Source organism: Lepisma saccharinum, chromosome 14 (assembly GCF_977018435.1).
Source record: "Lepisma saccharinum chromosome 14, izLepSacc3.1, whole genome shotgun sequence".
Taxonomy (NCBI): domain Eukaryota; kingdom Metazoa; phylum Arthropoda; class Insecta; order Zygentoma; family Lepismatidae; genus Lepisma; species Lepisma saccharinum.
Window position 1 is genome coordinate 61211222 of NC_139242.1, and position 25739 is coordinate 61236960.

At 41.8% G+C, this 25739-nt stretch overlaps 1 protein-coding gene across 9 annotated transcripts in view; it reads left to right on the forward strand.

Moving 5' to 3' along the window:
• Positions 1-25739, forward strand: part of DIP2 (disco-interacting protein 2) — a 513412-nt gene that overhangs the window by 247236 nt on the left and 240437 nt on the right. For 4 of the 9 annotated variants that reach the window (XM_083135751.1, XM_083135750.1, XM_083135752.1 and 1 more), the window contains exon 1: positions 6623-8823. The exons of 3 other annotated variants lie outside the window; for them this stretch is intronic. In XM_083135751.1, the coding sequence (XP_082991877.1) occupies positions 7218-8823 (1606 nt within the window). In that variant the 5' untranslated portion in view covers positions 6623-7217. Of the gene's footprint in view, positions 1-6621; positions 8824-25739 lie in introns of those variants that run through there. 2 more of the 9 variants (XM_083135753.1, XM_083135755.1) reach the window with 1 other exon arrangement.

Below are 25739 nucleotides of genomic sequence, written 5' to 3' on the forward strand. Positions count from 1 at the left end.
TACTTCAATAAGATAAACCGGATCATTCCTTCTTGCTTGCTTGTAGATGGCAAAGTGATAGGTAGATGTGTTAGTCTTTTTTGTGTAATAAAATCACAATATTTACCGATTTTATATGTAATAAAATTCCAAAATAAGTTCTTATGTATAATAAAATCACAACACACACACTTTTTATGTGCAATAAAATAAGAAAATTTGGTTTTGTGTGTAATAAAATAAAATTTAGAGATTATATATATAAAGCCACAAAATTTAGTTTTATGTATACGAGGTCGGAATATTTACATTTCTTATGTATAGAGTCACGAAATTTAAAGTTATTGTTTAATACAGTCAGACAATTTACAGTTTTTATGTTAAATCGCAAAGTGTACCACGAAAGGGAATCGAACCATGGGACTCGGTGATTACAAGGGCATACATAGCCTTATCCTTTATGCTAACTGGAATGTCGAAATCTAATAAAAAAAGAGATGCAAAAGTCATTCTGTAGTTCTACTTGAAATATTTCGTATCGTGCTTGGTGAGAATCTTTCAGTCAGCGATTGCTTACATCATGACTGTTGCGTCCATCAAGGATTATCGTTTCGTCATCTCCCAAGGGGCGTTTCATGGTATTTCCGTAACGGGATACGCCAGCGCAAAACAGCACACGTTTTATTCCCCAGGATCGGTGTGAAGTCGTTGACGGCTGTCCCTTTGTGCTTGTCATGGGACGGATTCATCGACACGAACAGGAGAAAAGAGAGAGTTGTGGATGCCAACTCATTAAAAAACGAATATATACTTTTAAAACGAAAAAAGAAAACTACAATGAAAGAAGGGCACTTATAAAGAAGCGCCAATTCGGGAAAATAGAGAACCTTCAAAACGAAAAAAAATGTAAAAATGAAAGGACACACATAAAGAAGCGTGTAAATTCGTTTTAAAAAAGACACAGCAAAAGAAAACAGAACCTTTAAAACGAAAGAAGGGCACATATAAAGAAGCTTACAAATTCGGAAAATGGACACAGAACCTAAATGAGTGTCAATTGACACAGGCATGTTGATTCCAGCTACACACTGAATGATAATTTCAAAGATACCAAAAATATAGTGATGCACAAAAAGTGCATAAACCTTGATTTGATGCATTTCGATATCTATGACGGAAATATTAAACTAAAGGTAAGAAATGTGTACTTCTACAAAACACTAAAAGTGCGAAAGAGATCTAAAACAGCAGGAAAGGAATTAGATGCAGATTGTCAAGAAACACTGAACTCAATTTAAAAGTTCTGAAAGAGGAAATGGAAAGTAATATTAAATAAAACTCATATATCCGACACAAACTCTAAATGATAGGCTATATCTGAAATTGATAAGCAATTTTTCAGATTGAAATAGATATTTCTTTGTGCAAATAAGACAACCTATATAAAGAAAACGACGACAATAGAACACTGATATATCATTATTTGTAGTTTGTATTTTTGTTACTTAAGCCGCTGTTCATCCACTTTTGGCTAATCACGACGAGAAAGGGACACTCACAAAGGACACCCATGCCGGGACCCGAACCCGGGAACTCTGGCGCCGTCCATTTAACGCATTCGGCACCGAGCCTGCAATATGTAGTTATTAACGATATTGCCTCACAATCAAGTAGTCACGAGTTTAATTACCGGGATGGATAAATTTTCAGCAATTCAGAATGTATTTTAAACTGTGTGTTCTATTTGTATCCCCTGTGGATAAGAATGAACTTAATATAATTTCTTCTTGTCCCTTTCTAAAAGATGTCGTATAGCACGTTAAACAGGTCGACAACAAAGTATTATATAACAGCATAGAGTAAAAAGCTCCATACAAGGAAAGCCATCGACAGTAGTTATGTTAACAATAGGAAAGGGAGTAAATATATGTATATTTTCAGTTCTGTTCTTGCAAGAATAGTAAGTGATTTTGTATTAATTTATTTTTTGTGAAATTTGCATTCTATTTTAACAACCTAGATCTCATAGTTTCTTTTTTTTTCTTTACAGGTAAGCGATGACACTGTACAACTGCAGCTTTATCTTTGAGTGTGGTAAGTTTATAATGTATTATTCCACTTGATTTATCGAATTGACTAGTATGCTTTTATGTGCCAGGGATTCTCCATCAATAGATCCAAGTTTCCATGACAACGGAAAAGTCGAATTCATCCAAAATTGTAGTCACATTTGTAACAAATATTTGAGTTACATTTTAAAGCTTTGCTTCTTCCTAAATCTAGTATCGTTTCAAACGATTGCAAATCTCTCACACCACAACTATCTCGCTGTATTCCATCAGGGAGTATAAGGTGGTTTGTAGGACAGTATAAACTTTGTGAAATGCTTAATGGGGGATAGTTGGAAAAGATCTTGGAGGGTGTGTAAATAATTCGCTGCTCCAAAGTACAGGAATGGACGGCATCCCCCAAACAAGAGCGTTGGGACGGAGAGCAGGTGGGTTGTTTCCACCCGGAAAACAAACGTCAACCTAACATTGGTATATTTCACACTTTTTACTTTCGTCACAGCAATTTGCGTTAATTTGATTTGATTTTTATTGTGCAGCGTCGCTTTTTTGCATCTCTTGGCTAATCGCTTTGTTTCAATTTATCTTTGTATTTTTAATTGTGAAAAATATTAAAAATTGGAAAATATATATTTTTTAAAAACAAAAGATGAGGATGAGTTATGATCTGATGAAAGGAATTAACTCACAGCAAACACACGTCCTCAGGCCGTGATTCGAACCCTGGAAAATTTGCGTTGCAGGAATGCGATAACTTCAAACCGAAGCAGTGATTTCTGGGGGTTTGTCTATCCCCCTTCGAAAAATTCTGCGGACGTCCATGCCCCTAAACAAACACTAATAATTCTTACGTTCCTGAGAGTCCCGTATAATCCAGCTGTAGATATACGGAATGTAAAATAAGCGCAATAAACTTCCTCAATTCAACTTTTCCCTTCAAAGCTATTAGAAGACCATCGTTGTTCATCAAAGTTTGATTATCTGTAGGCGTAACGGAGTGGAAATAATCGATGTTAAATTAACCAAGAGATCACTGCAGAACAATGGTACCACAACTGCTTATTAAAAGTCCTCCTCTCCCTGGGTGAAAGTGCAAGTAACATCGGTGAAAGTAACCGAACGTAATCTCGCAACACTTAATGGCTTTGTGTACCTTATAGAGCTGAACCTGTTCGACGCGGGTTAAACGGTTTTGTCCTGGCAACAACTTGTTTTGGTGCCGTATCGAGGAAGGTGGATGACACCCACGCAGAATGTCAAACCGCTCAATGCGATCCTTCATTCTAGAGATACACAAGGTATTTACGACAATGTAGTTTTACGTGGACCCAAATACTGAAAATGTGTGCCCCGACTAGGTTTCGGGCGCAAGACTTTTCCATTTGATTTATCTAATTTTACATCAGTTTTCTGTCACTTTTGGCTAATCGCGAAGATGAAGATGTAAAGGTTATGAAATTGATTGATTGATTTGGTTTATTTAACTTCACTTTTCTGCCAATTTTGAGCAGTCGCGAAGACGAGGATGGCGATGATATGATGAAGGGACACTCACAAAGAATACACTCAGAGAACTAAATGCATCATATCGATTGATGCACCAGAATGCATCGATTGATTCAAGTATGTTTTATGGTTTCTTCAAGGAATCAGATTCACATTTGATGCATTTGGGTGCATTTTTGTATGTCGTGAAAGCAACACCAAAGTGCATCATTTGATTCAAGTGAGGACTTATTTTATCACAGTAAGGCTGATCGGGACTAGACCTACAGTTTAAAGTGGGATTTCAATTACTATGTGCCTCCACCGGGTATCGAACCCGGGACCCCTTGATTACAAGGCGACGGGCGACGACGCTACCACTCCGCCATCGGGAAGTCGGCCCTTTTGGGTGAAACGGATTGTGTGTTCTGTAAAACCATAGAATTGTATCAAAATTACCTTGTTTGTCTTTTCATAAGCTTGTCTGTACTAGAAATGAGGTAATCTCATTTTCTAAGCTAAGCAGAGAAAGATAAAGAGAGTAAAAAGGAGAACGGTGTTTTCTATCAGTCTTCTTTCTCTGTCTTTACTTTATCAGCGGGAAGGAAGTGGAGGAACGTATCTCTCTCCTTGGCCACTTATCACGAAGATTGGTTGGTTGATTTGGCGTTTTAAGTCCACTTCGTGCACAGTAAGGCTGATCGAGACTGGACCTACAGTTTAAAGTGGGATCCGAACTACTATGTGCCTCCACCGGGTATCGACCCCGGGATCCCTTGATTACAAGGCGACGACGCTACCACTGCGCCATCGGGGAGACCTTATCACGAAGAGAAACAGAAAGAGAGGACGAGGGAGCAAGATGAGCAGAGTAAGATTGTCTCTCTCGCTCTCTGCGTTTCATCAGTTTTCGGATCATTCTCATCTTGTTTTGGTTTCTATTCCTAGCTTGGGTGCATTTCACCAATGCAGATCTCACATTAAACCAAATCTAGTCCCGTTTTGCCTATCGGTAAATAAAGAAACACTAGAAACTAACTTTTGCAAAATTTCACAGTTTCGTTGCGAGCAAGGGCGCCCGCAGGGAGAGGCCAGGGGGCCACTTCCCCCACCTGAGATTTCTGGAAAGAGTTAATGTAATACGAATTTTGAAATTGTAGCGATATTTTATAACAAAGAATATTGTTTTCTGTGACTTACAGGCCATTTGTTATAGCAATTATTATTATTATTTGAAGTAGGGTGACATTTAAGCTTAGTTTATTTTACACTTAATTATCTAACTATAAAAAACAGATTTTTGTCAGTGTACAGTTATGCAAATTGTAGGCCTATATAGATATACAGAATACGGAAAATACAAATGTCTGTAATTTTTTTAAAAACATACCTAAGTAGTAGTAATAATAGTAATAATAACAAAAATAATAGCAACAATAAAAGCAGTAATAATAATAATAAAAGTTTCTATGACCCTGCCCCCCCTGAGAAAAAATCCTGCGGGCGCCCTTGGTTGCGAGGATTCAACTTGGGAATAGAAAAGTTTGTAAAAATAAAACAGGATGCTGGGAGACTTTAGAAAAGTTAAATTAGGGGTTGTTACTTCTTATTGTCGGAGTATAACAAGACACAATTAATCATTAAACTCTCCTAAAGTCCTAATACACCTGAACAACGCCGGATTTGCAAGTTTCAGTAAACTTTTCTGCCTTTTATTGCCCGCCATCGTGTTTATCTCGGTAGATTGTTCGATAGCTGACTATATTTGGTATTGTTTTTCGATTATACCACCTCATGTATGTATCGTCAACAACTTGACATTTCGAGGGGGGAGGAAACACTATCTCGGATTTACCAAGGCGCCCTCCAAGAATAAACCTACAGATATACTTTGTGTGGCTTTTATCTAAAATGGACAAAGCTTACCAATGCCTCTCGTTTACTGAGAAGCATTTACACTTGGAACATTAAAGTTCATATATGCCACTTTTTATATCTCGTATCTGCCGCATCTTAAAGCAAGAAAATAGGTGATTTAAAGTGGATAACAGTTATGCTCAGGTAATGGATTAAAGTAAAGCCATCCCCTATTCATTGTACCGTTCCATGGGAGTGTAGTGATGGCGCCCCACACATTCTTGTGATCAGCATCACGCTCCAGCCGGTTCGATTCTCGATGGGCGCACATACTCGTTCGGATCCTTCTTTAAACTGTAGGCCCAGTCCCAATTAGCCTTACTGTACATAAAGTGGACTTAAAGCACAAATTCAATCAATAAAATGGTTAAAATGTAAAGCTGTGCATTGCACCGTACCATGAAGGCGCATAGTTAGTGTGTGTGGGGTGGAGGGGGGAGAGGCCCAACACATTCTTAATCTCGGCCATACTGGAGCTGAATCAAACTTTGCCAGATACATTCGCATTAGATACAAGGGAGCCAGCAAAGCTCCTGCACAAGGAGCAACTTCAGCATTGTCATTTGTTATTTCCAGTGCCTGTATATCTTTCCTTCCAATCCAGAGTGAGGTACCGTTCTGAGAGCAAGCTGTGAGAAAGAACGGAAGAAAAGAAAAACGCCGCTGTTTGATAAATCGTTCCTTGATGTGGCAATCGGCTTGCCATGTTGCTATCTCTGTCTTTGATGAGGAAAAGTGAAACCCGTGGGACTGTGACTTAAGATATCGAGAGGATCATCAGCTGCGAGCGAGAGAGAGACATTGTGTCTTGTCTTGCGGTGGCCTCCTTTTTAGCATGGGCGCCCTCCTGAAAGCGTTTCGGCTCCTTATCGGAGTCCCGCTTCACTTTCTACATTCGTGAGGATTGTTCCTCGCTGTCGTCCCACTTCGCTGGAGTCAGTCGAATCTCTCTCCTCCGCCAAGTGACACATTGGCTGGATTGTTTCGTAGAGGAGAACTGGAAAGACCGATACCCGGGCTTTGATCTCTTGAGCATTTAATAGTGTTGACCTTGTGCTATTGGCCCCAGGCGGTGCTGCTGCTGGCCCAGGTTGCTGGAGAGATGGTCCGCGGAGATCCAGGCGTGCCTGCGTGAAGGTTGTTGGTTGGCTGCCTCGCCTAGCTTGACTCGCTGCAGTGTTGCGAGTGAACAGCCACGGTCTCCCCGCAGCTCCGTCTTACCTGTGGTCAGGAAGACCTGTCAGTCGCTCTACGGTTGCCGGTGGATGTTCATCCTCGCGCGACAATCGTTACTTGTGTTCTAACATTGCAAGTCCGAACAGCTGTGTTCTCGGTGCGTGTGTGTTGTGTGTGTGCTTGCGTGCCTTGAACCGGATCTGGAGGAAATTCCTCGACTCTGCTCGAAGGCGCGGATACGAGGAAGCGTAAAGGAAAGCAGAAATGTGGTTCTACCTGTGGATTCCTTCCGGATAACATTCGAATGTGCATCGTGGAATCGCTGTGGCCATGTGCGAAGACGTGTGCGCGCGTGTTGAGGTGCAGTGCGGGACAAGATGAGTGTGAAGGGCGACGGAGTTGGTGGACCGAACGTCTTCTTGCTTACGGAGTCTGTGATGCCCCCAGGTTGCAGGGCTGAGGGTATTCACCGGGCGTCTCGCCAGTTTTCCTGACAGGAATATTGTCGACATTATGCTGGAAACCAATATACAATGATTGGACGAGCCTTGTAGTGTTGTTTTCACCTTTTTTGTTTACAGTTCCCTTATCATGAAGCCAATCACTCTTGAAAACCTTCGTCGCCTCATGGGTGGGGGAAGGAGGAAGAAGGAGAGAAACGAATCATCCTTCAAAAGGAGCGATTCCTTTAAGCGGATATCCATTAAAAAACATTACCACGATCGTGGAGGTCATTCCAAAGCGCTTCCTCCGCCTCCTCCCGAGTGCAATTCCACCAAAAAGCCTCTGGTGAGCCCCGTGGTAGAACTGGAAGAAAGCCCCGAGTCATTAGTTATTGGTTACGGCCAGTGGATTCGTGGCATGAAAAGCGAAGATTGCATCAAAAGACCTTTAGTGTTTCCAGCAACGACTTCCTCCCAGGAAAGGTCAATGTCGCCGTGCGATAAGAAGTCCACGGGGTCCTCTGGAGTCGAGATCCTAAGGTTCGATCGCTCCCCTGTGTTCATCAGGAAGCGGATTCCAACATCCCCGATGTCCTCCCTCGAAGCAAGGACGGACGAGAGGTCGGATTCGTCCGCCAGTTCTTGCTTAGGGAGAATATACATGGACCCCCCCATCGTGATGTCACCCAGGAGTCTCGATCTGCCGTGCAATCTACCTCGACAGCTGCCGTCTCGTCCGTGCACGAGCGGGGAGGACAGCCTTTCGAACCCCAGCACGGGTAGCGGCCGCGGGGCGCATTCCTTGGAGAGCGTCATCAAGGACAAGCCCATCCCGAACAGCAGGTACCATCCGCAGCGCGCCAGGTCCCCGCCCGTGGCGCTCCCGAACATCAACAGGACCCTTTCGTCGACGCAGACGACGAAATCGGGCTCGACGAAGACGCTTTCCTCGAGAGGTTCCACGGATCCCATGTCCTCTAAAGACTCCGGGTTCTCTTTCTCGATCTCCATGCCAAAGTTCACGGACTTCAAGAGTTCCGGGCCCGGAAGGAACCTCTTCCGGAAGAAGTCCAAGCCGAAACCGAGCGTGAGCAGGGAGGGGTACTTCAAGAGGACCAGCTCGGTCAGGAAATCCGAGATGAAGGAGGTGAAAAGGAGCTCTGTAAGGAGAAGCAGAAAGAAGGGAACGGCGCGGGGAAGAAGGAAGAAGGCGGGAACCGACAGAAGCGACATCTACCAGGTGGTGGTGAGCAGACCTCGATCTTTGAAATCGCTCAAGTTGGACCCCATGATCTTCGTACCCCCCGAGAAGCGAAAACCGAAATTCGACGGAGGGACGAGGAAACGGAGGTATGAAGTCAAGGAGATCCGGGATCAAACCACGGTCGCCACCCTGGAAAGGTTGAGCGCCGAGGAGGGGTTGTACGCGACCATCGAAGACTTCGAACGCAAGACCGAACCCGACCCTCCGAGAAGTGTTCTGATAAGTTGGACCACACCCGTGAACGCCTCCGTGATCCCAGGTGTTGTTGGTGCGACAGTGATCGAAAATCACGTGTCTGAGGAAAGTGACACGGAAGACGACACTTATGTGCCCCTAGGAGTGTCCCCTGTGCCCCGCCGGAGGCCTGTGAGGAGGCGGAAGTCGGCCAGGAAGAACGTGAGGTACCTGGCCAAACCGTCTATCCTCAGGGCACCCTCCACCCTTCGACGCAAGAAGAGCCTTGGACGGAAAGTGACGGCGAATGTAACAGGTAAGTGCCTGCACAAGTTAATATAAGCATGCAATAGAGATGGGCATTTGTTTTCAGTTGTTCGTACTTAAAAAATGCACCCTACGTCCCTGCCACTACAAACCTGTAGGGCCGTGGCCTGCTGGTTTTTTGCCTTGGTCGAATTCTTTTTTTTGGCCTCGTCGATAACAACGTCGCCGCTTTGTAATCAAGATGTCCCGAGTTTGATACCCTGTGGAGGCACGTATAGTAGTTCGGATCCCACTTTTATCTGTAGGTGCAGTCCCGATTAGATTATCTGTGCATAAACTGGACTTAAACGCACTCTTATTTTGGTACTCTTACCTTCGACAAATCTTCCTCATGGTTCTTCTTCCATCCTGCCTGTCCTTTTACTTTTGTGATTGTTGACATCTTCTTATCATTGTATCACCATTCATTCAGGACACATACCTCAGCGACTGCCCCCTCCCCCCTTCGCAAAGTGTAATCGAACTAAAAAGAATATATTTATCGCCTCCTGCTGTTTATATATTTATCGCCTCCTGTTGCTTTTTAAAGAATGTATTATTTTGTAAATCAATACACTTACGGTTTCTAAACTACAGAGGACCTACCTGATGGCGTGGTGGTAACGTCGTCGACTTGTAATCAAGGGCCCCCTTGTTCGATACTCGATGGAGGCACATAATGTTTCGGATCCCACCTTAAGCTGTAGGTCCAGTCACGACTCCATATATGCAGGAAGTGGACTGAAGTAAATTAATTCAAATCCTAAACTACAGCCGGTGGCAGACATAATGATGGGCAAATTAATTGCCTACCACCGAATTCATTGTGTTGTTTGAAACAATCAATACGAATTGATTTTTTTTTTTTTGCTTTGGAGGGGGCAAGGAGATTGTTGATGTTACTAGTAGTAGTACGACCAAAAATAACTAGACGTAAACGTGAAGATAATTAATAGCTCATTATTAGTAATTCATTTTCTTCTCTGTTTAAACTTTTCCCTGAACATTCACTGTTCCCTCATTGATTCTACTGAATTTCTTTTGTCCACATATTACTGTTGCAGTTTTTAAATTTTTAGTGTGGAAGTCTCTCTGTACATGAAAGTTAAGCGTCGCGAACTCCTTATTACTGTGCAAAGTTAAATGCTTGAATAACAAAATAAGAAGCCTTCCATTAAATCCATCCTTTATTTTTATTCTGACTTTTTCCAGCAAATAATTTCCGTAAGGAGATCCGTTTAGAAATGTTTTGTGTGAATATTCTTTCTTGAACAATTTGGCAATGTTTTCTTTCAAAGACACTTTATACAATTTGATTAATCGTTACTGGAGCTATAATGTAAAGCGTAGTCTGCGCCAATGAAATGCGCCTCCCAGAGCGAATCAAATCTGGAATCAGAAGACAATTCACTTTTACCAGACTGTAATGACTAATGCTGTACTTCTATAAATCAGTGGATCCCGCGTTCGATTAACGGCGGAGACACTGTACAGTAGTAAGAACCTAATGTTAAATTTAATGTCCAATCACGATTTAGCTCACCCGAGCCTACAGGAAAACAAACGTTAACATGATAATGTTAAAAATTGCACAGTTTAATTACGCAAATATATTTTAAATCAAACTTCATCGCGCCTCCCCTCCTCCGTGCGTCATAGGCGAAGAACCATTGTGTCGGTGCGTGCCTGTGAAATGTTTATGCAGCACAATAGCAGGGGACGTGGCAAAGGGCAATTTAACAAGCCAATTTAAATGTTGGTTCCCATTAGTCTTGCATTCATTTTCCCGTAACATACGCGAATATGATTTCGCAACGCTTTTTTTTCTTTTCTTAATCGTTCCAACTGCTTCCTGTTTCTTATGAGAGTGAGATAAACACCACCTGCTTGTATACTAAGAAGCAAAGCACCTTGCACAACGTTATGTGCTAATGTCCAGGAAAACGTGCGACGACGTTTAGGATTACATTACCTGCCGTGCGGATACAGCGTGTTGTACAGAAATGTCTATCGTTATAAGAAAGAAAAGTTAGTGGTTAGTAAGATAACAAAATACCAGGAGGCTGTAGGAGAATAGGGATTTCCCCCCCACCAACAGTCTTGGCCTCAAAAATCCCCCCAACCAAAAATTTTTGGGCGGGAGAGTTTTTGTTACAACAAGGAAAAATAAACAATTACTTTTAATTTCAAATATACTGTGTTAATACGTACTAAGAATAATATCGAAAACCTACACAAATTAGTGTAGTTGTGAGTGTTCAATGTTTTTTCTCTCTCAAGAGATCATTAACAAATCTACATCAATACGCACAATAGAAGTAAAACAAGAATGCAAAACAATAATTATTATGAAATCTAATTGATTTATGTTATCATAAAGCACAAACTAAACAGAAACGTACACATAATAAAACCACTTCAACTATTTCATAATTTATTAACATCTTTAACCAGTTAGTAAAGGACGTAGTTTGCTACTTTATAATATCGGATATATTTAAAAGTAACAAATTTATTTATTTTCTGGTAATAATAATATATTTTTAATTTAGTAATTTATTTTTATTTTTAATAACATTATAAATATGTATATCGTATAATGTATATGTATGTTTTTTGGGAAGGGGGTTTGTAGATTAAGATCTTCCCCCCCCCCCCCACTAGTCTTAAATGATTTCGCACCCTTGTGCGGAGATACTAGAATACAACTTGTCCATCGTTATTTTCATTCTTTTCTATTCTACAGCCTGTTTTGTTTTAAAGAATGGAATTATGTAGAAGGTGGTATTGACCTCTACTTATTGACGTGTTGATTTCAATTTATGATAATCGTATTTTTGACAACAGATTGGAGGAAAATGGTGACGGACAATTCACATACCATTTCTTTTGCTGTTGAGTGTACAGTCGTGGAAAGAAAAACTTCCCCCATAAGGCTATACTAGTATTAATGGAGGAAGTATTTTTTTCATGACTGTACAGTAAGGTTGCACTTTTATTTGCATGATTAATTTAGCAACGTTTATGACTATACGGAGCAGAGCTTGTTACCCTGTACACGGTAAACGTACAGTTTTAATAGTTATCAAAAGTTACAGGCCTACACTAATGCTGCATAAGTAAGATATATATAGTGATTGATTCATTTGATTTTCTTCCTTGGCTTTTCTGCCACTTATGCTTAATCGCAAAGATGAGAATGAATGGTGTAAGATGAAATTGACATGGCATAACTGAAGTCACACAGACATAAGCGATATAAAACTAAAATACAGTGCTTTGTGACTCTCAAAAATGTTATTTACGCCCTCAGAACTGGATTGTGAACATCATGGGCGCGTCAAGTATGTGAGCGACGCTCGCTGAGCAAGATTTTCGCTCGTTGAGCAGACAGATCATTTACTTGACGCAGTTTGCTCATTGATCAAAATATCAGTGCTTTTGATTAATCAGTGATGAATGTGACTGCGTCGACTGAACAAGATTTCGGTGTTTGAAAAGCAGTTAATTATGTAAATAAGAGTAGTTGATGTGAACAAAACTGTCGAAATTTAAATTTTCACACCCTTGCACAACTTTACAAACTACGGTGTATATTTAATATTTATTATTTGGAATAAACAACACTTTTAATGCAGTTACAAAAACTGGAATATTATTTATTTGTCGCTATGTAACGAGTGCACTCACGGCCCCCGAAATGACGTGTCAATCATACCCCGGCACGGGGCCAAACGTCGTTATGTGTACGGGAGACCGGTCGTGACTCACGGTCCAGTTATCAAGTTCGGTACTGAGACGGTCGTTTATTGTCATACTATTGCGAGGCGGAGATTAATACCTTGAAATGTTACACTGTTTTGTTTACCTTTGATATGTAGATTCGAACAATCATAAAACACTAATAGCATAATATCTGGTACCTGAAAAACGTCAAATAACAACACTGACGAACGGTAAAAAAGTGAATATATATTGTAACAACAAAAAAAATATTGCAATCAACAACTGTTTACAAAGCCTCCTCAAACTCTCTCTCATTCATTCTTCTCTCTTTCACACACATGAGGTATTTTTACATGTGGAGTATAAATACAAATCATGGATCTCATTAACATATCATTCCTTTTAATTTTTTAAACCTTTATGTGAATTTAGGGCATTTGTCTGCCAGCTCCTGTGCTCTTTTAAATTAACTTAAGTGCCAGCCCTCGGAAAGCGGTTAACTAAGACAATTGGGTCGGCGTGGTTAAATCTTTCGTTCGAATGAACGTATGCATCGAGTCGTAAGCACGACATTATACAAGTTTCTCGGACGGGGGTATTACACACAAGCCTCTCTCGTCCAATGAGAACAACTACTCAATTACATGGTGATGCAAAAACTTAATTGGCTCCAGCTGCCGGAATACACTAATCAATCGTCGGCGCGAGCAAAAATTACCTTAAAAACCACTATGCAACAAATAATACTATTTCACGCACACGACCTTACAATAAAAACAACTACGCTTTCCACAATTAAAAGGGACTCATCAGTCAACTATTGACAAATTAAATGGCGCGACGGGGCGGTCGGTTACGCAAGAAATGGAGCACACTTTGACAATTTATACTAAATATTAAAGAAATGAAATGGAGCTTCTAACCCTGAATGCAGACAATTAAATTAGAACATCTGAACATGAAATAACCCTTTTTTACTACAATACCAAAAATTGTCAAACGCGGGGGTTAGGTTTGGGGTTTCCTGAGTAACTTGCAAATAAGTGAGGCTTCGGCGTTAACTGTACGGTGTTGATACTGACGACGCACGTTTACATGGACATGAGACTCTCTGAAGTATACTGTACCAGACTCTGCTACATGGCGTGGTCCTTCATCTCTCCTGGACGCGGGACTTGCACACGGTTCCTCTGTGGCGAAATTGTCCTCTGAGGTCGATCGCGACGAAGAATAATTGCGACGATATGGTGTACTTGCACCTCCTCAGAACTTCGGACGTTCCTCTTGTCACTAGCGTCGGGTGTACGTGGTCACGCGCCGGTTCGGAATCTCTCTGGTGACGGGCTTCGATTCGGCGTCGTTCTGGAAGCGTCGTTCTGGAGTCGTCCTTCAATCTCTCCCTCTGGCTTCGATCGGCGTCGTTCTGGAGTCGTCCTTCAATCTCTCTCTCTGGTGACGGGCTTCGATCGGCGTCGTTCTGAAGACGTCCTTCGGGCTTTGGTTGGGACGTCGATCTGAAAGCGTCCTTCGGGCTTTGGGCAGTGTTTGGTTTTGGCGTCGTCTGACTGGCTTCGGCGTCGTTGCAGGCGTCAGGGAAGCGACGCCCCCCTTCTCTATCTTCTTTAGCCCTCCATCCTTATGTAGTCCGCGCTTGGCAAAAACAAATCACCGCGTAATCTTCACCAAAATAAGGCGCACACTGGTAACTCTATCTCTGCGATTCGTTCACGGTACGTAAGGAAACAAAGTTCACGGACACAAAACAACGATCGCGCGAGAGTGTAGCGCGGAGCTGCTCTCTCTATGAAATCCGGGTCAAAAACTGTCTCTGGGATGGTAGCACCGCGTATTTAAGAGAGATTCAAATTCGTCCGTTGAAAACCCACGCTCAGGTAGCTTGGCTTCGCTTTTGGAGGAGATGCGAATGACCTGTGTCCATTGTCTTGAAACTCGGTCACCGAGGCGTCTTCGATCGTTGCAGGCTTGAGCTCCAGCTGGTTTTCCTGGTCATCCGTGAACATGGGTTCGAACGCCTGCTGCGACTCAAGCCCGGTAGCGGCGAAAATAATCTTTCCTTATCTCCGCGTTGGCGCAAATATGTCATGTTCTAAGCGGCGGCTGTCACTCAAGAAAAACCCCATCTCCCAACTCCCGACGTCTGGGTCGGATACAAGTTTATTCACAAAATAAAATCAAACCTCACACTTTCATGTTTGTGCATAAAATGAATCAATAAACAAAAAATAATTTATATCGAACTGCGTTTCACATGTCACTAGATACCGTGACAGCTAATGGTTCCAAAATTGATATGTCTCAGGCAGAAATCCAAAAAAGATTGCTTCTCACCTTCTGTTAATTGAAGTTCCTCTCTAATTACGCTATACCGCAAGCCGTTCAGTTCATCATAAATATGTCATCGTTGGTCGCCACGCGCGGCTCGCCACGCTATAGTGGAACCACAAGCAAAAAAACCTGCGCAGAAGCACATCGCGCCGGCGGGTGCAAGAAAGAGCAGGGGGAACCAACATTCGCGCTGGCTCACGTCAGCGTTGCCAGGCCTTTTGATTTCTCGGGAGAATTCCTTAATAAACTATTGCTCTGGAACCTCCAACGGCCTGCTTAAAAACACGTTTCCTGCTCATCTTATTTGAACATGAAGGGGAGATGTGGAGTGGAACTCCACTCAGCCGTGAAAAGTGCTGTTTGAACTGTGAAATTATGTCAAACGCTACTCAATTGTACTAGGACATTATTTTATTACTTGTACTACATTACTGTTTTAGATGGCTGTATTTTATCAAACCCTAAACTCTATTTCTATTTTACTTATTTTACGTCGCTTTTGTGCCTCTACGGGTAAGTACGACAATATGGATGAATGAAAAACTGATGAAATGGATGAAGTGACGCAAACACAGTGAAACGTCCTTTCCTTACGAGGTAGAAACACTGACCTCTTAGCGTGGGCAAATTATGTTATATATGTATGTGTTTGTGGGTGTGTGTGTGTATATATATCTAGGATGGGTGGCACCCTAGCATAAGCGTTGCTATCTTGAATTATTGAGGAAGACATGCTGTCTAATTCACCAAATATATTTCACATACGTAATGCATTTTCTCATTATGGTGCAGGACGCGTGCCCACCCCTATCGATAGCTGTACACCGAACACCAGCAGAAGGCAAATTGATTTGTTATTGTTAGCATTCGACTTGAAAGATTGTGGAAAATCGCCGACAACGAAAGGTGGCACGTTAGCTTCATCTGTGAACACAACTTTCTACCATTTCCTGTCATAAAAATTCCTCGCGATAATAGAGGCATCGCAAACCCCTTGTGTCGGTGCTGAGAAAGGGCAAATTTGAGGGTCTTTCCACTCACCCTCTAACCGGAAAATGCGGAAGAGATGAAAGATGTTGGTCGGTTCCCTCGGGCGGTTTACTTTCTTTTGTTTGAAACATGTCCACTCCTGAAATGGAGATCTTCGGTATATTTTCGCCAAACACAGGGTGCTGGGTTTAGCACCATTGTTACAAAAGTATCTGTGACGTTTACACCGTAAACAATGCGCGCCACTCGCCTTCACCCCCCCCCCCCCCAGTGCGCACGACTATGCCGCCCCTCCGCCCCCAAGAACGTCCTTCATCCACTACTATTAGATCAACGGATTTTGTAGCAGATCTTCTGGTTTCCCAAGGAACAATATCCCGAATTTTTCAAATCTTACCTGGCAACACTGCCCCGAACACCGATAACGGCAGGGAAGTTGCGCGAACGCTTTGGACGGAAGGTTTTTTTCCTTGTGGTCGAGCTATACCCCGCCATCCTCATACAGTTTTCTTCTTCTTCCCTTCACTTCACGAGATCGAAACACAAAAAACGCTATATTCTGTGGCTCAAACCTGTGGCGAGCAAGGTTCAAGTTCGCTCAGCGATCAAGTGAGCAACGCTCGCGGAGCAACGCTTATTTGGCCGTCAAGTAGCTGAGCGCTCAGATACTTGACGCGCCCCAGGTGACTCCCAAAATGATTACTTCAGTGCAGTCACTGGTGGGTGACATATCGTAACAGAATTGCGGACAGCTTGGTACCTTCAGTCACACCATGGACCCACAGCTGTTGATTTGTGCTGGGAGATATTTGTCAGCCACATTTGTCTTTCTTAGAGGTACATACGAGATGAACGCAAATTGTACCTCCTAGGTGGGTTCACTCACCACCTGTTGGGAACCACTGGTCTAGCCAGTAGGTCTATGTCACGATATCGAAAAAAATGGAATCTTGGAGGCAGTATATATTAGTTTGTCGATATGGCGTGTTAGAACAGCTGTAGTATTACAAGAACCAGATAACCTATAATGTCCAATTAACATTACATGCCCTGTTATGGTACGAATCGAAATACATATAATTTTTAGGGGTGTAACAGGCAACGTTTGCTGAGGGCACCCAAAATACAACCCCGGGTGCGATACCCAGTGAAGGCACATTGTAAAGTGATTCGAAACCCACTTGAAACTGTAGGTTCAGTCCCAATTACCATCTATGTGCATAAAGTGGACTTATAACATAAGACTCATATAACTACAATATTGCAGGCCAACGAAGCTCGGACGTCTGGATCTATAGTCAGTATAATCGTGTGTAGGGGCTGGGTTTTGTCCTGAGTACCGTTTTACAGCTTCAGCTTTTAGCCTAGGTAATGGAATTCTAGTTTTCAGAGACACGTTCAAATTTTAATTATGGTAAGGGGCTTGACTTTGCATAATGTGACAGGTGCAAGTAGCCCAAGTGCTAACGCACCATTTCAGTCAATCAATATACCGGGTGATTCGTTTGAGATGTCAGAAAAGTAAACCTTTATACACAAGAGGTTAGTGTACTTTTCTCCGAACAGCTTGTTGTAATATAAGTAGAAAGGATGTAAGTTTTGAATGAGTGGAGGTTTAAAGACTTCAGCCGCATGGCGGCGCTAATGTGCATGGTAGCAAAGGTGGTGATCACGGCACAAAGCTCATACAGTATGTCGTATGGTATTCGAAATTTTCGAGTATTACGTGCATGTTACTGCCGCCAGGCAGCTCAAGACAGTAAACCTCCACTCATTCGAAACCTACATCCTTTACAACAAACTGCTCATAGATACATTAACCTCTTGTGCATAAAAGTTTACTTTTCTGACATCTCGAACGGATCACCCGGTACTATTTTAGGTGGGGCCACACGCTCATGAGGGACAGATTAGATTTTTACGGCTCCAGAAATTTTCCATACTCCACTCTAGTTATTACCGTTCCCCTCTTTCTTCTAGCTGATAGCATTGGCCAGAACTGTACATCGAATTCTGTGGTCAAAAAGGATTTGAAAGCGTTTCGAAAAGTGAAAGAGCTGGACAGCTTTGTCTTGCTACGAAACAAAAGGGAAGACGAAATCCGTTCTTCAGACAGGGCGAGCGTCCTATTTACCTTTTCAGGTGGTTGAGATAATTTTGGCATTGAAAGGAAAGGAATCCAGCTTCGCTATCGCCGCGGGATGTCTACACTGCGAGCTGCCACAGCCGGAGTCGGTTGTTGACCCCGCGTTGCCAAATATCCAGAACAGGTTGAGCGGACAAACGCGAATCGAGTGACATGTTCCTCTGTTTGGCTTGATATCTGGGTTCCGTATGACTAGAAGTGGAACTCGATATCTGCTCTTTTTTACCTCCATGCTATCTTCCTTTCGGCCGCTTCCAATTCACACTTCATTGCCTACTAATGCCGTGTCGCCTCGAGAATTCGATCAGATCTCCAAGAATATTTGCTTGGTTCAACACCTGTAAACAGTGTTGCCAGTTGTAGCAAGTTTTAGCCTTTGCTCTACATCGAGTTCAAATGCAACTGAGATGTCCAAATTTATGGAGATTGTATCTTTACTCGATTGATTGATTTGGTTTATTTTGCTTCGCTTTTCTGCTACTTTTGGCTAATGGCGAAGATGGGGATGAGTGATGATATTGATGAAGGAATAAACAAAGATCACACATGCCCAGGCCAGGAATCGAACCCGGGACCTCTGGCGTTGTAGATCTTTACTCAACATCATTCTTCCACTCTTCCTACGTTAATCTCGTCCACAAGATTCGATGAGTAACTATTTGAATTGAAAATTCGATAAAATAGAGAGCGAGCATGCATATCATGATTGGAATTCTTACCCGAGACTAACCTGTCTGTAGACCTGTTATATATACAATGGAGGTGCTTGATTCAAAGTTCCTTGAAAAATTAGGAAGGTTATTTCTGTACAGGGCCCCATTCGAGAAAGTCCTGCCAGACATGTATAGAAACAGATTATATCGATTGATATAGCGTACTTGGAAATTGGACCAAGTTCCTCGTACGAAATTAGAATCCTTAGGCTTTCACCTCTGTGGAGCCGGTGCCGTTACAGCCCATCCCGAAATTTTGAGAAAATCTAGATTTCGAGTGAAAGCTGTAAAGAACTTAGGAACATGGGGTCCGAACCCACCCTTGGTACTTATCCGATAAGGCCCGAACACCTCTCACTCGTTTATTTTTTTAAATTTTAGCATTGATACATACCTATTCTGCATTGCGGAAGATTCTTTAAGGTGAAGTTATGCCTTTTTCCATAAAATAGTGTCAACTTTTCATATTACGAGTCATTATTTGTCTTCCTTGTTATGCTTGGGTAACAGACAATATGGCGTGCACTCGTCATGGATCATCGCGCGTCGTGCTTGTGTTTTGTCGATTTGGAGTGGGTATGCAGTGTTTCAACCTTCTTAACCGAAAAATACCTACTTTCGTGTTCATTATGTCATCATAAACCATTGACGGATAGCCCCAAAAAACATTCACGATAGGCTCAAAAACCATTCACGATAGCCTCAAAAACCATTCACGATAGGCTCAAAAACCATTCACGATAGCCTCAAAAACCATTCACGATAGCCTCAAAAACCATTCACGATAGCCCCAAAAACCATCCACGATAGCCCCACGAACCATTGACGGATAGCCCCAAAAACCATTCACGATAGCCCCACGGACCATTTCCGGCAAGGTAAGGTAAGGTTGGGTTAGGTTAGGTAAGCATAGTTAAAAAAAAAAATTAAAAAATTCTCGTAAAAAAAGGCACGTTTGGAAACACTGAAAACTTTCGACGCTCGCGCCATCTGCATAGTGTTGCCCACGGGACGAGACGGGACAGGCATTTAAAAATTCGAGATACGCCCTTGACCAAAGACGATAAAATAATTATTATTCAAATGAAGTGTTGAACAATATATACAGCCCATTCCAGTGGTCAGCTGTTACCAGATAATATCATTAGAAAAATCTTCCATTGTTATGTATTCAATGGTTATATCTCCATTTGCCCCGCTGCTCTGTGGGATATGACTTGTCTCATGACACGTTTCACTTTACCTTTTTGACGAGATTGATCATGTGTCCCGAGACAAACGAATATTTTCGAGACGAGACAGCATTTCCACGAGATGAGACAGGCCAAAGTCTCGTCTCGTGGGCAACACTCTGCACGTACATAATGGAAAAAACGGCCTAATGTTACAGAAGATGCAAGTTCCTTACGTAAGAACTGATTATTTATTGTTCTGCAGCATTCTATGGTGAAGTTGTTAGTTTCCGCGAAAGAAAATACCTCGAGGAACCTCGACAATGATACAGAAAGTGATTTTAGTAAATAGTTTCTCCTGTAAATTTGAAGAAATCCGTTGGGGCGATATCAGAATACGCCCTTGACCCAAGACGATAAAATAATTATTATTCAAATGAAGTGTTGAACAATATATACAGCCCATTCCAGTGGTCAGCTGTTACCAGATAATATCATTAGAAAAATCTTCCATTGTTATGTATTCAATGGTTATATCTCCATTTGCCCCGCTGCTCTGTGGGATATGACTTGTCTCATGACACGTTTCGGTTGTAAGCGAGTGAATACAGCAATCAACAGGTCTGCACCCACATCTTTCTTCTTTGTCTCCGTGGCTTTTCTCACCGTTCTTCTCGGAAACTCTCTTTGTTTTTCCATTCTTTCTGGAACGCATTGTGAAATGTCGCATAGCCCTTTTTTTTCGTAATGATAACAAGCTCCTGAATCGAGAGGGTAACAATGGATTGCCGTGAGAGAGAATGATTGTAAACATTGCCTGGGATATCTCAGGCGGCCTTTTCTGACACACATTTCATCCAGCGTGATTCCCTCGTCGATACCTTCAATGGTTGTTCTCTGGGCGACTGATTTCTGGGTCCGACAGGTCGCACCTCTGGAGAAGATATAGTCAGATTGCTTAGAAAAAAGCCTCTGCGAACTTAGAAAGCGTATAGGTGTGATGTGTGCAGATCAACGGGACAGTGCGAGCTGATCGGTAACTTAGGGCAGTTTGACTATGAATGATACAGAAACAACTTTGTAAAGATCGAGACGAGACGGGAATTTAGTGTTTGAGACTCTCGATCCAGTTCGAGACGTTGTTATGGTACTATAAAAATGTACATAAACCAAACCTTATTTAACTATGCGACTTCTTTAGACATATCAAGCGGATGCGTACCTGTCCTGATTATTTGCAGATACTTTGTAGTAATTGGAATGTTAGTGCCAAACTTTTCCGGTGGCAGCACCATCATTGTAGCTGTAGAGAATTTCGTTCGTCATTTGGTTGCCCTAAGCTTTACATTGGAGCGCAATGGACTGGCTATTCACATGCTATTTTGACCGAAGAGAAGAGTTTCTTGTGTAAATCGATAATAAAAATGTGTAGCAACCAGTGTAGGCGATTGGGTGCTAAAACTAAGGGGGGGGGGGTGCGAGGACAGTTTACTTTCTCTTGGTTGACAAGAGGGTATTTCAGGATTTAGGTGTCCTATTTTTTTTTGCCGGTGAGTGTACAATCAGAGAAACTCTCGAAATAATAATAAATGAATTAAGTGTGGTATACGCATGGAATTTATTGTACACTATATCTTTTTCAATAATTTAATGTTAACGTACAGTATGTTGTATTTTTATTGACTAAGCATTTCCCCTTGTATTTACATCCTTTCTTTTTTTTCTTTAAACACTTTCAAAAATTATAATTTATGTAAATAAGAAGCTGCAAGACGTAAAATGGGAGACAAAATGTTTTGTTTTTTTAATAACAGTTTTTCTGGATAAATATATACACATAAAACAAACACAACTCCTATTTAGTTAGATCCATCCCTTCGCAATCAATAATCACACACTTCAATGTACCATTTAGACTGCATCCACAATGTCGTTTCGACTTTCAGATTTTCTCCGCACGCTTTTTCTTTGTGCGTGTGTGGCGTTATCACGACAGATTTTGAAACTTTTTTCTTCCAGGCGACATCACGTACGTAATTATATAATTCGTCCGAGCCTGCACGACTTTCAAATGTCATGGTCGCTCTTGTCCCGGTTTTTCTGAAGTCGTCCTCTTGATGACGTCACATCGGGTCAAGCACTGCTGGGATGAGGGCGTAGAAATTCAGCTAAGGTGACTGGATTAATACTGCTGCAATTTTGAAACTCTTTCATGAAGTTAAAATGGAAGTAAGGTTGCACGGGATTGCCTCGCTGTAGTAGCAATACTACATTGCTAATGTTGCACTTTTTTCAGAGTTGCGTGGATTTATCGTAACAGTCTGGTTTTCTGAGATATCTGCCTTTTCTCCTATTTATTGCAAGAACGAGTCTAGATTTTTTAAGTCTAGTGTTTATATCTGTAGAGTGTGATTATTTTCATAACATCTCTGACTGTTCTGCCTTTGCAGCTTGAGAGAGAGAGAGTCACAATTCTCGAAGCGACCAATCAACAAGTGAGTCGCTGACGTCATCTCAACCCCAGCACCTATCGCTAAACCTCTTGCTTAAGTTTTACACTGTTGGTAGACTCGCTAGCTAGATAGAGTGAGATTATTTCCGTAGCATCTGATTTGCAGCTTGAGAGCGAGTCACAACTCCCTAATCCTCCAATCAACAAGCGAGCAGCTGACACCATCTCAATGCACTTATCGCGCTTACCTCCGTGCTCACGCTCTACACCATTGGTTGGCTCACTGAATAGATTTGCGCTGTCAGCTGGAGATGTTCAGAAAATAATCTGACTACCATATTTAATAAGTGAAGGATGTGTAATAAACAATATCGATAAAATTGACATGATAAAAATGTATTTTCACCGTACTGTTTTAACTGTATTAGAGGAATGACGCTAAAAAATTAAAGTTTTTTTTCTGTGCATTGTATCGTTCCATAATGGCGCTGCAGTTCTTGCCGGAGATCACTTCCTGTGAAATCGAACTCTCGAGTCTAACTAATATATTTCTTTTAGTGATTTGTAACATTGATTGTAGCGCTTCCATGATGAATGGTGATGATTGTAGCGCTTCCATGATGAATGGTGAATTAATGAAATAGGAGCTATTCAACAAAACGCGCATGCTTTGCCCAGGATATTTGCATTTTAAGACTAACGCTTCGGCACGGAGGCAATTTTTTAAAGTGATTGTGTGTATTAGTAGAAAGTTTATAATATAATGCACCGAACGAAATTTGCAGTATTTCCAAAATTAAAATTCTGCACCTCTCCGATACCAGTACAGAAATTCTGATGCGCCGTGGCATGCGCTATCGCCTTCAGCGCCTGCGCAGATGAAGTAATAGGTTACATGGGAGGAGCCTTCTTTACAACGTCAGAAGTGGCTGCGCAGAGACATGCGCCGTAGCCTTCCACGCGTGCTCAGAGGAACGTAAAGCTGTGCAGCATTAAAGTATGGACACGCATCGAATGTTCACGTAAGATATGACCAGATTATGAAAATATGGCGTCACGCATGCTACAAGGTATCCAATTGGACCCGTTACCTGCCCATATGGTCTCGTTGTTTTGATAACACAGCAAAACGAGACGTGTGTTGCTGAGTAACTCCACGACATGAACTTTTTCAACCAGAAAAAAAAACGACCAGACGTCGATTTACCAGTCTAGCACTTTGAGCCAACTGTTGGCTAAGTACATCTTTCGTAGGCAGCCGTGTTACGTGCAAGTGTATTTGCACACATTTTTACGGTGGCCTTCGCCGGCCGTGCAGAAAAAACGCTCAAGTGCCTCGTTGCCAAAGAGTCAGGAGAGCAAACAGCATTGGATGCGAGAGAAGGAAAAGTCCATTTCTGAAGCAGTTTATTCTGAAAACAAAACAAGAGGATGTAAAATGTCTTAATCTATAGTTTCGAAAACAAATGTTGTTTGGAAGAGGCTATTCTTCCTAAGACACAGTCGCCCATTCTCTTTTCTCTTAAGGCATGCACACTGTTCAAACGAAACCTTAGCAACACTTATCTTAATGTCCTAACTGGACACTCCTCTCGTATCTATCAGGTGACTTCCTTGCAACGGTGAATGGAACAGGTCTGTTCGCTGTGGTAGGTAGATAGTACCCACTGCGCCTTGGCAAGTTTTCTGTGCATGAACACAATATTTCAGAGTTTCAGAGGGAAAATATTTTCGAAACAATGACGAAACTGGAGGAGTATGAATCGGATTAAAAATATCATGTAATAGTATATATAGAAATAATCTGATAGAAAACTGATGTCGATGCCGACGTTCTAGTAAGACACTCAGAAGTCAACTTCTCTTGCACTTGGTACACCCAGGAACTGCAATTTTGCAGGCTAACAAGGGTCTGGTGTGTGGACATTCAGTCACTGTGTGGTTGTGTGTGGCCGTTAAAGGCGGTCAAGGGGCGTGTTACTGATCACATCACCCCCACCTTCGGCCGTGATCAAGAAAGTGTGGGGCCCTAACTCCACATCCCTATCTATCTATACACCTTCATGGCGTGGTGCAAGGCACAGAGGAGCACTTTACTTTTTACTTACTACTCTGTCCATCATTTATGTATGTTACGGTACATGTTTCCAGGATAGTGTTTGTACTATGAACGTCACTAATTGAATATGTGTGTACCTCTATTCAACTGGAGAATATTTCAGGAATTGTCGAATGAGAAGCTAACTCTTGTGTTAGCACAAAATCAAGTTTTGATAAATCCACGTTTATCACTAATCCCAAACTTTAGTTTATGTTACCATAGCAACGTCAATGTTGCAAAATATATAAACGTTAAAATACAACTTGAACAAAAAAAAGTTATTTAACTTCGTACATTAACGAAACATACACATTTGAACTCTAAAACACACATGAATGAGACATTGGGCATTTACAGCGAAAACACAATAGAGAACACTCACATATGCGGGGAAATTCCCACCTCGTTTCTGCACCCCCCCTCCAGGTTGGTAAGGTTTTATTCTTGAAAGGGGGGGGTGAGACTACATATAATTTATATAGTAGCCTATTCCAAGAAGCTTCAAGTCCCTCTTTTCATATACCACTATTCTTGTCCCGTATTATATGAGGGCGAAACCACATTAGTAATCAATCAATGCCCTACAGTTTAAAGCGATTTCCGAATCCTTTGCTCGGGACCAATTGATTACATTAATTAGGTTTTCCGTAACAACTTGTGCACTGGGAATACATTATGTGCACATTGCAAAATGTGAGAGCATTATCAATGAGTAGTGGCTAAAAGGGAACTTTGAAGGAGCGACAGAAATATCGATTAGAAACATGAGTTATGGACGAAACTTCGGAAGGCCATTAGATATGAGCTTTGTGACGTATGCTACATCTGACTTGGAAACTGGAATATTTGTATGCCAAGATGAGATATGCTTTGTTGCATTGTTTTAACTTGTGCACATGTAGTTATTCTAGGAGAGCAATCAATACTAAACAGCTATGCCTTTATTTTTATATTGATGTTATTTAGCGTCGCATTTAGGCCACTTTTGGCTAACCGCGACGATGAGGACGAGTAATGGTTAAATAGAATTAATGGAAGGACTCTCACAAAGAACACCCATGCAGAAGCCGGGACTCCAACTCGGAAACTTCAGTGGTCAGTCCCAAAAGTCGACCACCGAAACGGCACATTTCTATATTGTATGACAAATGAACAGGAAATATACGTTTTGAAAGCAAACGGACGGTAACTGTAACATTTTTTTGCCCATCTATGGCCTCGTAGTAATTAAGTTCATTGACGGAAAACTTAATGAAAAAATTCAGGGAGTGTACAAACCA